This window comes from Hyla sarda, chromosome 1 (genome assembly GCF_029499605.1).
Source record: "Hyla sarda isolate aHylSar1 chromosome 1, aHylSar1.hap1, whole genome shotgun sequence".
NCBI classification, from domain to species: domain Eukaryota; kingdom Metazoa; phylum Chordata; class Amphibia; order Anura; family Hylidae; genus Hyla; species Hyla sarda.
In genome coordinates, this window is record NC_079189.1 from 263,781,686 (window position 1) to 263,796,743 (window position 15,058).

The window sequence follows — 15,058 nt, forward strand, 5'->3', positions numbered from 1 at the left end:
CAGAAATGAGCATTTGTGCCGGTTCGGTTCCCGAGTTATTGTGCGTTAGATTTTTATGAAACCCCGCCCACTTTGCACCCCATGAAGTCAAAATTCCAAAACAAATACACCATTTGCTTGTGCTGCGTTTGTGCCACAAAAATTAACGTTTGTGCTGCTTTGGTTTCCAAGATATTGTGCGCGGCATATGTGGGTACCCTGCCCACTTTCCACCCCATGTTGTCAAAATGTAAAAACAAATACACCATTCGTTAGTGCTGCGTTTGTGCTGGTTTGTGCCGCAGAAATGAGCGTTTGTGCTGGATCGGTTCCAGAGATATTGCGTGTTAGATTTTTATGAAGCCCCGCCCACTTTCCACCCCATGAAGTCAAAATTCCCAAAAAACACACCATTCGTTTGTGCTGTGTTTGTGCTGCAAAAATGAGCGTTTGCACCGCTTTGGTTTCTGAGATCAGAGAAGTTAATTTAGCATTATGGGATTAACGTAGCAATATATGATTTATTATGATATACATACAGTTATTACTACATATTACTACAGAGGTGGAAATGTCTGTATGTGCGTCTGTATGATGTCATAGGAATGTCATAGAGATGCCATAGGGATGACAGTGTCAGATGCCATAGGGATGTCATAGTGTCAGAGATGCCATTGGGATGTCATAGTGTCAGAGATGCCATAGGGATGTCATAGTGTCAGAGATGTCACAGGGACGTCACAGGGACGTCACAGAGATGTCATAGTGTCTGGGACGTCATTGGGACGTCATAGTGTCAAAGACGTCATCGGGACGAGCATTCTGTAATGGCTTACACAATGGAGGTTATTGGCTGAGCAGCATTAGTTGCCACTCTCAGCTGTTGAATGGGGGTGAAAGACCGCAGAATCAGGAGTTTGTCTGGCGCAGAAAGGAACCGTCAGGGAGAAGGATAAAATCAACTGATTTATTAAATGCAACGCGTTTCGCTGCGCATGCGCAGCTTCTTCAGGCATCATGCCTGTCTCTATGACGTCCCTATGACGTCCCTATGACGTCCCTATGACGTCCCTATGACATCCCTATGACATTCCTATGACCTCATACAGACGCACATACAGACATTTCCACCTCTGTAGTAATATGTAGTAATAACTGTATGTATATCATAATAAATCATATATTGCTACATTAATCCCATAATGCTAAATTAACTTAAAAAGGTTTACCTTAAGAACTGTGAACTTATGGAACAGTCTACCTCAGGAACTGGTCACAGCAGGAAAAATTAACAGCTTTAAAACAGGGTTAGATACATTCCTGGAACAAAATAACATTAATGCTTATGAAGAAATATAAAATCCCATCCCTTCCGCAATATCGCGCCACACCCCTACCCTTCATTCCCTGGTTGAACTTGATGGACGTATGTCTTTTTTCAACCGTACTAACTATGTAACTGTAACTTCTCTGATCTCAGAAACCAAAGCGGCGCAAACGCTCATTTTTGCAGCACAAACCAGCACAAACGAATGGTGTATTTGTTTTGGAATTTTGACTTCATGGGGTGGAAAGTGGGCGGGGCTTCATAAAAATCTAACACGCAATATTTCTGGAACCAAACCGTCACAAACGCTCATTTCTGCAGCACAAACAAGCACAAACACAGCACTAACGAATGGTGTATTTGTTTTTACATTTTGACAACATGGGGTGGAAAGTGGGCGGGGTTCCCACATATGGCGCGCACAATATCTCGGAAACCAAAGCAGCACAAACGTTCATTTTTGCAGCACAAACCAGCACAAACAAACGGTGTATTTGTTTTTGAATTTTGACTTCATGGGGTGGAAAAAGGGCGGGGTTTCAGAAAATCAGCTATGCTAAACAAACTACCCTAGGGTAGTAAGGGGCCATATATCAACTCAATAACTAAACCCCAAGGCCGGAGCCCGGGGTGTAAACCCCTATTGCTTACCCCTTAAAAAGTAATTTTTATTAATTATTATTAAAAGATAATTCCCAACTACAAAATAAGATTAAAACTGACATCCAGGTGATCCAAATATAACAGCGAGCTTGTTATACAGGAGCAATATCCTCTTAAGTAACTGGGTAGCCCTTCAGTGGCTGCCGAATGTGAGGATCACTCTGGTGTCGCTTAAAAGATCACACAATTGCCGCCTCTACATGTTTCACCACCTCCGCGGCTTTCTCAAGAGGCAATGGTAGCAATTGCCACCATCTAACGCGCAATAACTCAGGAACTGAAGCGGCACAAATGCTCATTTCTGCGGCAAAAACCAGAACAAACGCAGCACTAACAAATGGTGTATTTGTTTTAGAATTTTGACTTCATGGGGTGGAAAGTGGGCGGGGTTTCAGAAAATCAAGCGCACAATATCTCGGAAACCAAAGCGGCGCAAACGTTCATTTTTGCAGCACAAACCAGCACAAACACAGCACAAATGAATGGTGTATTTGTTTTTTAATTTTGACTTCATGGGGTGGAAAGGGGGCGGGGCTTCATAAAAATCTAACGCGCAATAACTCAGGAACCGAACCAGCACAAACGCTCATTTCTGCGGCACAAACCAGCACAAACGCAGCACAAACAAATGGTGCATTCATATTCAGCTTTTGCGAACATGGGGTGCCAACTTCACACAGGTTGTTCAGTAGGGCTTTATTTTTAAAATATAAAAAGTTTGTTTCATGAGAGGTACACTACTAATTGGAAAAGCAGATGTCCCGAATGGACAACCAATAACAGGAAAACGTTCTAAACATCAAAAACAAATATCACAGCACTCACTGTACCAACACTAAACATATTAAGAAGAATCACAAACCTCATCAATGAGAACTAGAGGATTCTCAGTTTTGGTCTTTTTTAGACACTGGATAATTTTTCCTGGCATGGCCCCAACATATGTTCTCCTGTAAAGAAGTTAAGATGTTACAGTTTAAAGAGACTCCGGCACCTCCAAAATCCTCATAACTACAGTAATCCGTAAATGGCTTAAAAGACAATGGTTCCGAATGTGTAATTTATATCTTTCTACTCACTTGTATTCCATTATACAGACAAGCTTAGTAGCTTTGTAGATTGTTAGCTAATGAGATCAGGGCCCACCTCGCTCCTCTTGTTTCATTGGATAATTTGTTATTTCTGTAATGCAGGCTTGTTTTATAAAATATGATTTGTAGTCCATTCTATGCAGTCTGTAGCTTACAGTGGAGGAATGCAAGTGAATATAAAGATAAAAATTACAGATTCAGAATCAACATTTTAAACTATTTACTGCAGTTTGGGGTGTGTGTGTTGGGGGGGGGGGGGGGGGAGAATGCAGCTTGTGTATTAAGCCAGAAACAAACATTTACTCAAGAATTAAAGGGGTGCTCCTCTCTAAACATCTTAGGGGACCCCTGCGATCTCCACTGTGGCACCCCTGTAATTCGGTGCACAGAGTGAACTCCGTTCCATGCCAGATGACTGGCAATGCCAGTTGCCACCCCCCTCAATTCAAGTCTATGGGAGGAAGCGTGACAGCTATGTACTAGCCGTCGCACCCCCTCCCATAGACATGAATGGAGGGGACGTGGTATGACATCACGAACACAGAACTGCAAGCTTCAGTGTTCTGGACGCCACCGCTGCCGGCCTGGGAATCCCCCGCAGTGGGACCCCAGCAATCCAACATCTTATCCCCTATCTTTTAAATAAGGGATAAGATGTTTTAATGCAGAGTACCCCTTTAACAACCACGGACGTATATTTACGTCCTGGGGCCAGCTCCCGATATGTGAAGCGTGCTCAGAAGCTGAGCGCGCTTGATATCTGCGGGGTCCCAGTTGCTATCAGCAACCAGGACCCGCAGCTAATACCAGACAGTGCCGATCGGGCTGATGTCTGGTGTTAATCCTTTAGACGCTGGGATCAAAATTGATTGCGGCATCTAAAACGGGAGAATACACTGCCGGTTAGCTCAGCGGAGCTATTCGGGACCGCCACGGTGAAATCGCAGCATCCAGAACAGCTGAGAGGACAGCAGGAAGTGTCTTACCTTCTTCCCAGCTGTCCGATCGGCGTTTGATTGCTCTAAGCCTTAAATCCAGGCTTGAGCAATCAAGCGCAGAAAACGCTGATCAATGCATTCCTATTGCCATGCATTGAACAGTGTCTGCAATCAGTGTATGCAGTACTATAGCTACTAAAGGGGGCTATAACATTGCTTAAAAAAAGAAAAATAAAAAATAAAAAAAAGTTAATAAATGTGATTTAATCCCTTCCATAAAAGTCAAAATCACCCCCCATAAAAAAAAAGTCTGTAAATAAAAATAAAAACAAACATGTGGTATCGCCGCGTGCGTAAATGTCTGAACTATAAAAATATATTATTAATTAAGCCACACGGTCAATGGCATACGTGGAGAAAAAATTCCAAAGTACAAAATGGCGTATTTTTGGTAACTTTATTTCATAAAAAAATTAATAAAAAGCAATCAAAAAGTCCGATCAAAACAAATACAGTACCGATAAAAACTTCAGATCATGGTGCAAAAAAATGAACAATACATCCCCATATGCGGACATTTTTAAACATATAAATTTTCCTGCATGTAGTTATGATTTTGTCCAGAAGTCCAACAAAATTAAACCTACATAAGTAGGTTATCATTTTAACCGTATGGACCTAGAGAATGATAAAGTGTCATTTTTACCAAAAATGCACTGCGTAGAAACAAAAGCCCCCAAAAGTTACAAAATGGCGTTTTTCAATTTTGTCGCACAATGATTATTTTTCCCGTTTCGCCGTGAATTTTTGGGTAAAATGACTAATGTCACTGCAAAGTAGAATTGGTGGCACAAAAAATAAGCCATCATATGGATTTGTAGGTGGACTGTTAAGGAGGAAAAAACGTAAATGCAAAAACTGAAAAACACTTGGTCATTAAGGGGTTAAGCCATTCTTATTAAGTACTATTCAAAATTAAATTAAGCAATGAATACAATTTAAAAATGTCTTAAAGGGGGTATTAGAACTTTTTTTTTTTTAATATATATATATATATATACTTTTAAGGTATGCCAAGTTCTGAATGTGTAAAATGTACCTGTTAGGGGTGGATCGGCTCCCTTTTTTGGGGGGATTTTTATGCCCCCAGAGGTTCAGCATTCTGCAGATTAATGCAGTCTCAAGACCTTCCCAGCTCCCTGTGCAGCTTGAGACAACAACTGATCACATGGATCTTGGCTGCTTCTCATCTTGCCTGATAAGCCAGCCCCTCGACCACATGAGCGGCCCCATCTGTATGTTCCGACGTGCCTTGGTTGAAAGAGTCTGCTCTATCTGCAGACTGTGCTGAGATCAAGTCACAGCGGGGGACGCGATCAATGCAGGCATGTCGGGACGTACAAATAGGTTGCACACGTCATTAGGGGGCTGGTTTGTCAGGCAAGACCAGATGTAGCCAAGCCCCTTGTGACCAACAAGGAAACAGAGAAAGGATCAAAACAGTAATCCATAGAGCACAAAAATAATGAACCTCTAGGCCTAAAAATAAAAATCAGGTACTACATGTACATTTAACACAGACATAACTTGGTGTCAGGGTGATATACCTTTAAATGGGCAAAAGCTGAAATACCCCTTTAACTTTAAAGGAGCTGTATAAGAGGGGAATAAGTAAACATTAGGTCTAGGTAATGCAGGTAAAATGTACGTCACCTGTAACAGTGACCATTATGATGATCACCACATGACAGCTATTGTTAAAAATAGGGTTGTCCTTACTAAACAATTCCTTAAAGGAGTGCAGAGCCTAAGATACTGTTCTGTGCCACCAAATATTAGGGCAAAGATAAGATTATGTGTACCATTAAACTTAGGGACACAGCTGTGAAAAGATTAATGGAATATTGCAGAAAATAAAAATAAAAAACAGATTAAAAATTAAAGGAAAACTGTCACTAAACTCCCCCCGCACTAACCAGAGGTACTGGCTGGTAGTGCGGGGATGCTGATCAATATGCTGCCTCCCATGCCCGGATCAGTCCTACCGTTCGTCCGTTATCTTCATTATTCTTGATATGCAAATGATCTTCTAACTGGCACGGGTGGGGTCTGCAGCACTGCCCGGCTCCTGAATATTCATCCCCTCCATCTACTCCCCGCTCGGTACAGGACTCCACTGCGCATGTGCCACGTACACCGAGAAGCGGCCTCAACACAGTGGAGTCCTGTATAGAGCGGGGAGGAGAGGGAGAAGCGGAGGGAGGGGATGAATATTCATAAGCCGAGTGGTGCTGTGGATGAGCGGCGCTGACATCACAGTGCCAGATGGAGCCTTGTAACCCTGCCCGTGCCAGTTAGAAGATCATTTGCATATCAAGAATAATGAATATAACAGGAAACAGCATGACTGATCCAGGCATGGTGGGCAGCATATTGATCAGCGTCCCCCGCACTACCAGCCAGTACCTCTGGTTAGTGCGTGGGGAGTTTGTGTAAGTTTTCCTTAAAAGATAGTAAAATTATTGGCACTCAAGATTGCAGATATTTGGATCTAAACTCAGCTGTGATAAATAGGGGTTTAATTTTAGAAAAATAAAATATACAATTCTAGATATAATACAATGACTTGCAGGTCACTGGGCCCTTGTGCTCCGCTTCAGATCGATAATGGTACATAATTGAAAATGTCTAACACAAGCCTGATTGTATGGGAAAAGTAAATAAAATGTGCTCCAATAGTCTTATTGCTCTGTAGAAAGATGCAGTCTTAATAGATGTAGCAACTTCTTTGTAAATAGAAGATCAGCAAGTTTTTATAGCATTTGTAACTGAAAGTTTATGTACTCTCACCCAATGTTAAAAACCTATACAAACAGATTAAGCATTGGTGACATGCACCACTCACTCTGGGAGCGTTCATGGATGAGGTGTCCTCTATATGGGAGATGTAGAACGTGACAGTCTAAGGTGCCCATCACCTCTCCTGGTCCTCTATGTGATGGCAACAGCTGAAGATTTTAGAGGTAGAGCGCTGGTCTTAGCCTGCCCTTGCCTTCACTGCTGGTAAGTGTGGGTCCTCTTACTCTGGCCGGCTGCTTAGATTTATATCAGCACGGGCGGCTGCAGCTAAAAACTGGTTAGCATGGCTGAGATAAGCGGTGATCAGTTACATCTATCCAGCCAGCCGGAGAAAAAAGACCCGCACTTACCAGCAGTGCTGAAGGCACGGGCCGGCTAAGCCCAGCACTCTACCTCTGCAATCTTCAGCTGCTGCCATCACAAAAGAGGTGACGGGTGCCTTAGATTGGCACGATCTACTTCCCCAACGGTTAACCTGTTTGTATAGGTTTTCAACAATAGGCGTGAGCATGAATTATCAGTTACAATTGCTATAAGAACTTGCTGATCTTCTATTTACTTAATAAGTTGCTACATCTATTAAGACTACATCTTTTGCAGAGCAATTGATACATGTATTATACTCCATAATAAGACAGTTACTATTGAAGCCCATTCATTTACTTTTGGCATATAATCAGTCTTGTGTTGGACAATTAATTATGAACCATATTCATCTGATATTTATCCTTTTTTCCAATAACATCAGGACATATTTTGTGCTCATATTGATTTGAATTGTATGAAGGTGGTGTTAAAATATTGTATTGCATTATATTTTAGCGTAAATTCTGGTTTAAGTGGAACATAAGGGCCCGGTGATACTAGATGGAGGAAACAGAATAATTTTATTATTGTATTTGTAATTTTATTAGGCAGCCTTGAGACAATGGTAAAATAATAAATTCCACCTGACAAATCCTTTACATAAGAGCTAAAAACTCACCTGTGGCCCTTAATTTCAGCCACGTCTGTCAGGCCACCAACACTGAACCTAAAATACTCCCTGTTCAGTGCACGAGCTATGGAGCGGGCAATACTTGTTTTTCCTACTCCTGGTGGACCAAAAAAGCAGAGGATCTTCCCCTGTGTACCTCCCCGAAGCTGACTTACAGCAATAAATTCCTAAAAGACAAGACGATAGGTTGCAATACAAATAATGCTAAACAAAATTATGTTAAATGTTCATATTTCTCAATATATTTTTGGCTTCACTTGGCAAGCTCCTTTCAAAATTATTAGAAAAAATATATGGCAGTAACAGCAACAAGATCAACTTCAGCATTTCAAACACTGTGGGTAATTCAAGCACTTTTATCTAGATACCTAAAACAGTAGAAAGTAATAGGTTCTGGGACATATGCAGACATGGTCGCTACATAATCTTACCCAGTCCTGCTTGCGTTAATCAGAAAAGTAAAGAAATATAACATGCCAGCAAGTGAATGACTTGCTGGCAGAGGTGTCTGGCAGTAGCTTATTGGTCTATCCCCGCTGAGAATAAATTCATGCTCTGACAAACAGAGCATGTATGTGAATAGTAGGGTAGGAGGAAAAGCTGAATGGGTATGGCCATCTTTATTCATAATGCCATGTTTGTAGCTGGCAAGTAACTTTCCCCTTGAGCTTCACATTCTGCATTTTTCTTTTTCTTTTTTATAAAACACACAAGTGATTAAGTTGAACTACGATAACCTGTAGATTAGAATAAAAACTTACAAGGATTCTCTTCTTGACATCGTCCATCCCATAGTGATCTTCTTCCAAAACCTCTTCAGCCCTCCGCAAATCCAAATTCTCTGGGCTGTACTTTCCCCAGGGGATTGACGTTAACCAATCCAAGTAATTTCTTGTTACACTGCATTTAGAAAAAAACATATTAGTTGGTTCACATGTTAAGTAGACCATGTTTACCAAATGTGTTGGGAAAAATATATTAAAGGGCAACTCTGGTGGGAAAAAAATGTATTCAAAACAACTGGTACCAGAAAGGTAAACAGATTTGTAAATTACTTCTATTTAAAAATCTTAACCCTTCCAGTACTTATCAGCTGATGTAGACTACAGATATACTATAGAAAAATGTGTGAAATTCTTTCCAGTCTGACCCCAGTGCTCTCTGCTGACACCCCTGCCCGTGTCCAGAACTGTCTCTAGAGCAGAAGAAGTTTTCTATTGGGATTTGCTTCTAATGTGGACAGTTCCTGACATGGACAGAGGTGTCAGCAGAGAGCTCTGTTTTCAGACTGGAAAGAACTTCACAAATTTCTCTGTAGTATACAAAGGCTGATAAGTACTGGAAGGCTTCATATTTTGAAACAGAAGTAATTTACAAATCTGTTTAACTTTCTAGCACCAGTTGATTTAGAAACCTTTATATTCCACTTGTTTTTACCGGAGTTCCCCTTTAAATGCAGCCAAAAGTTCCCCCCACCTTTTTTGGGTTCCCTGAAGTCTTCTTCATAGCAAATGAACCTCTCCATGAAGTTGTTGATCACCTCATAAATGATTTATTTAGGGGCAATACTACAAGCACCAAGCATAAATGTCCTAGCCTATGAAGCCCTTTTGACACAAAGCAACAATGACTGCAAGGGATTCCTTGGAGATAACCATTGATAACAGAACATAAATGGCTCTGATTTATTAAAATTTTTGCCCATAACAAACAATCACAGTGAATTGTGAATGGACATACTACATACCCTCCAAAGTTGAAGGGTAAATATTCTTTAAAAGAAAAACAGAGGGTGATGAGATAATTAAAGTTAGCCACAAACTCCTTACACCTTAGTCAATCTAGGATGGGCAATAATTCTATCTTGAGGTTGCAGAGGGAGAGTCGGACAGAGTCTGTGCCCCGAGAAGGTTCAGACTAGGTGTGGCAAGATGTGGAGTTAAGGAAAAGAAAAAATTATTATAAATTAATATAATGAAGGAGAGTAATTAAAAAAAAAAAATGTAAAACATGGTTGAAGGATAAGAGGGAAGAAAGTGGTATAGTCCAGGGAGGAAAAATGGCTGCAGAGTCTAGAAAAGACAAATTAATTTTGAATAAACCCACTAAGCAGACATCGCAAATTGAAATGGACAGCTGGTGAGCTTGACCGAGCAAAAACACAGATCAAAAAAGGTTGTGGGCTGCACCTGTGAAAGGAGAAAAAACAGCTACAAGTTGCCTATCTTAAGGTAGCAATGCCAGTTTCTGTAGATCTGTATGACCATGGTTTGTCTAGGAAGTGTGAACAAGGCAGACATTGTATATGGACAAACAGGGTGATCTAAGATACATATAAATTGCACAACAAGAATAGCATGGATGAAAAAAGTGCTTCAACAAAGTCTATTTAGGAAGGGGTGCAGCTGAATACACAACTAAAACACACAGGGCAAGGAACAAGTGATGGCCTGAGGAAGACCACAAGCTTTTGTTCCTTTATGTAAATGTTGTTTGGCAAGAGCCAGGAACGTACTGGGCAGGATGAAGAGCAAGGCTATGGTAGGAATGACTGTGCTGTGTTTCAGACTGGAAATCCAAAGAGGAGCATGTGGATTTATGCAGGACGACCCCCACAGAGATCAGGCAGGCATTAACCCCTGACAAAAAATCCCTCTGGGACAGTTTGCCTTGAAGTTTTTTATTCTTAATGTATATTATATTTTTCCGAAATGGCAAATTGAGAATCTTTAAAAATGCTTAAAGCAAATCTGTCAGCTTTATTAGCTGTGATGAGCAACAGTCACTGTTTGATAGATGTTAGAGAATAAAATCAAACTTAACTTTTTCTGGAACTGATGGCAGCTGTCAAACTTATAAAATTGACTTTTTATTTCTCAGCCAAGTGTCAAGCCGTCAAGCCTTGCTTTATGTAAAGGGCTCCGAATGTCAGTCAAGGAGATGGAAGAATGTGGGGATGAGGTGGTGTGTTAGATTATGACACTTGAGCAATTTGGCTCCACCTCTTTGACACTTGGCAGTATTTTTTTTTTTTTTTTTTTTTTTTTTTATACATACTTATGAATAAAGCTAATCTTATGGGAACTAAGGCTCATTAGCAGCTGGACTGAACATAATTCTTCTTTATGCAGAAAACTGTCAAGCAACAGTAACAAAATCTATTGAAAAATGTAGCTGGCACTACAATCCCTTTTAACAGACACATAGGGCACGAAGCTTTTATGTATTTCTTAGGTCTAGACACAGACAATTCATACTTCAGCCTCTATAGGTGGTGTTCAGCAAAAAAATAGACTTCAGACAATGCTAGCAACTTCAAAAGAGGTACTGAGAAAAATATGCGCAACTCACCAAATTTTCTACCAGGCTTGTTTATTAATCATAGTTATGGACATTTATCAACGGGTTTAGTCAGGTTTTCTTTACTATAATTGTCGCAAAATTGTCGCAACTGCGACTACGCGATTTTTTGTGCGACATTTTGACTGGAAAGCGAGAAAAGCAAGTTTTCCAAAAATTAACTATGTAGTAATAATTTTAAAATGGACTACGGATAGTCAGGTATTTATTAACTGCGACAGTCGCAACTGCGCAAAAAAAAGTCGCAACAGCGTTAAAAATTGACTACATTTACTCCAGCTCAAACATGGAGCACAAAAAGCTACTACCAAAGTAAAAATTGCTTACGTAAAATAAAATTATCAACAGGCTGAAACCAGTTGATAAATACGTCACACATAAGCAAAACAAAAGTGAGGAAAAAACTACTAAAAAAAGAATACATAAGCAAACATTGATAAATGTCCCTCAGTGTGAGTGCAAAGGCAGAGAGCACAAAGAAAAGAGCAATGTTCGTTTTGCACAATTATGTCCTTCTGGCTCACAAAATTGTCCTTACATTAAATCAGCTGCGGCGGTGATCGTATGTTAGCACTTGCTGCGCAGTCACTAACCACGATCATCACTTACCCTCCAGCTAATGCCGGTACTACATTTCCTCTACTGCTTGCTGCATTGCCATGGAGCGGAAGGACACAACGCCGGCGCTGAACAACATAAATCATGACACATGACAATGATACATGTCAATACTTGTGTGCTAAACATGTGAATTAGTGAATAACTACAACCAATATGCTTATATTACATTTTTTTTTTTTTTACAAAAACATGCTAATGTCAGTTTTGTCAAAGCCAGAAGGTCCCATTGCATCAGTTTATAACATTCATAACACTTCCCTTTGGAGAAGCCCTTTATTCCGATCTCCATTTATCGTATTATGTACCACTCTGCTAAACCTGCAAAGGTCAAAACCTTGTAATTATCATTCTGCTCTTGGTTTGTGTGCAATATTAATCGAGGGGACCCCAAACCTGAACTCAGATTTCATATGTTCTCTCACCCTGACATGTAAATTACGAATGGTCTTCCCAATAAAGAGTTTTCCACAACTACTAACTAAGGCGTAATCAATATATCTAGATTTACATGTTATGAATCGCTGGATCCCCCATTCTCTACCTTCTATACAAATAAAGTTGGCTCCATATTAAACTGACAATGTTTGCATTGTTTACACTTAAAGTTTTCCTGTGGTTTACATTTATCTAGCCATGTGTTAGACTTACTTTTGAACTAGTTACTACCCAAATGGTTGCCTAGAGTTTAATTTTTTTAAGAAGGGGAAAAAAGGGGCTTATTAATCGCTATGTCTTTTAGTTCTGGATATTCTTTTACTAAAAGGTGCAAAAGCAAATTTTCTCTTTTTCCTTAACTCTTTTTGGTAAACCTATCTTCACTCTGGTTTTGAAGTCTATTCAGAGCTTAATGGACCCATTTTGAAGGATACCCATATGTATTTACCAGTCTTTCATTGAGCTCACTTGCCTATTTTTCAAACATGGCCTGACTGCTGTTGAAGCGTTTTAGCCTTAGGAACTGACTATAGGGAATAGATTTTTGACGTGAGGGGAATGGTAGCTGTCATTTTGTAATGTAGCCTTAACTGCTGTAGGTTTTCTATAACCGCTGGTGATTTGCTCTTGACCAACTATCTTCGCCCTCACATCCAACATGTTCCCTCCGAAAACTGAGGTGAACTTCATGTTCATGTCGCCCGACAAATTGATCAAATCGGCCTCCTTCTCCAACTAGATGCCAAAAAGGTCATCCATGTAATGAAAGATGGAGGCAATATATCTGGCATAAGGATTTAGAGTTAAGGACAAGATGCACGGAACATCAATATGCAGCATCTGAGAGTTAAGTTAAAATGCTGTCCGCAGTGCCCTCCTTAACATGTTTAGCCGTAATAACAGCGTTCTCAAGAAACATGTTGGCAATGGGTGATGTGGAAGGTAATTCATCATCAGAATTTGGATCAGAAGATACATTTATTCCCGAGTCAGAATCTGAATCAATAATTACTGTTGGCAAGTAAATGAACCCCTTAAGGGGCAGAAACTAACTGGGCTGGACATCTTGACCTACTCTGTAGATTCAGAGCAGGATGAAGAGGCAGAATCCATACTGACAAAGAGACAAGTAGTACACAGAGGCGCTCAACTTTTATAATAAAGCGCAGGATTTGAATTGGTGCCAAAGCACAGACGTCTGAATGCAGCGCCACCTCCGGATCCACCTTGCACCGTCCAAGAAGTGGAACTTCTGGTCCCCAGCAATCACTGACATTCCGCACACGACCTGATGTCACTAACAGCTGCCGGAACAAGAAAAAGCCAGGGGAAGCATACACGTGCGCCCAAGGCCTCTGCATATTCACCCTCCCTGCAGCAAGCCGGAGAGAACATGCAAACCGGAGCAGTAACAACATGTGGAGGGGACACAGAAGCACCGACCTCCACTGCCTGGCTAACAATCTTTGATCCTATCACCAGCTTTTAATCTTTGTGCTTCCTGTTCTTAAAGGATCAATGGGGGAAAATTTCTCATGTGGTGTTGTTGAGATGATATGATTTTTTTAATTAATATTACAATATTGATTGTAGTTATTCACTTAGTCACAAGTTAAGCACACTAGTTTTGACATGTATCACTGTCATGTGATCACATAGGACCGGCCCTTGTTTTATTAACCTCTCTTAGTTGTCGCTCATGAGACATGGGGAGTGCCTGGATGGTCAGCTGAAGACGCATGCCATTCAGCAACGGCGTGGTGTCCCGCCACTCCATGGCAACATAGCAAGCTGGAGGGTAGTTAATAATAGCAGTTAGCACTTGCACGGCGATCTCCGTCCCAGCTCACGTCAAGGATGTGACATATATAAATAATGTTTTATGTAATTTGTAAGCCAGAAGAAGCACATAAATGTGCAAAATGGTTGTTGCTCTTTACTTTGTCCTCTCTGCCTGTGCACCCATGTTATGATGAATAAATAAGCCTGGAAAAAAATTTGGTGAGTTGCCGCATATTTTTTCTCAAATACCTTTTTGAAATTAAAATTTTAAAATTTGCCTCTCACTTGAATTCAGAGGAATGGTTGTCAAGTAACCCCAGTTTGCCAAGCTCTTCATCAATGACTTCCATAACATGCTTAGGGACTGTAAGGCCATTCAAACGCTCCCGAAACTTTTCTTCAATTGCATCCTTATCTTCTTTCTCCAGGCCAAGCTCTTTTTTTATGATCTTTAGCTGCTCTTGCAGCAAGTACTTTCTATGTGTTTGTTTGATCTTTTCTTCTACCTGCAAAAAGCACAAAAAGAATTTCAAAGTTAGAACTTTACTTTCTTTAGCAAGTAGGTAAGTCATCGTCATGACAATGTTAGGTCTTAGTCCCATTAGGTTTCCTCAATATACCAGAATAAGTTTGATAACTTACTCACAGATTTTTCTGCAACCCCCATCAAAAAACACTAATGTGCAGACTTACAAACAAAAACACATTCAACCTGATTACATTTCTACTGATTACAAAAAGAGCAGGACAGCTCAATACAAACATCCAAGAGTCAGCGTTTCTACAAGTTAAAGCACTGTACTTTGGTAATTCATTAAAGTGTTACAGTTTTAGGCACTTATGAAAAATGACTGAATTTCAGCAATGGGGCAAAATTTGCATTTAGAAAAAGGGCTGCACTAATCATTTTTCATAAAAGTGCATAAAACTGTAGATGCAATGAGGATTCTAAATTAAGTAATGCAGCTTATGTCTTGAGAATAAAGAGAAAAAATAAAACGGTAAT

At 40.3% G+C, this 15,058-nt stretch overlaps 1 protein-coding gene across 1 annotated transcript in view; it reads right to left on the reverse strand.

Moving 5' to 3' along the window:
- LONP1 (lon peptidase 1, mitochondrial) overlaps nucleotides 1–15,058 on the reverse strand; it is a 76,052-nt gene that overhangs the window by 46,041 nt on the left and 14,953 nt on the right. The window contains exons 7-10 of the mRNA XM_056571518.1: nucleotides 14,338–14,558; nucleotides 8,616–8,754; nucleotides 7,843–8,021; nucleotides 2,832–2,919 (exon numbers count right to left, since the gene is read on the reverse strand). Coding sequence (XP_056427493.1) covers nucleotides 2,832–2,919; nucleotides 7,843–8,021; nucleotides 8,616–8,754; nucleotides 14,338–14,558 — 627 coding nt within the window. The remainder of the gene's footprint in view (nucleotides 1–2,831; nucleotides 2,920–7,842; nucleotides 8,022–8,615; nucleotides 8,755–14,337; nucleotides 14,559–15,058) is intronic.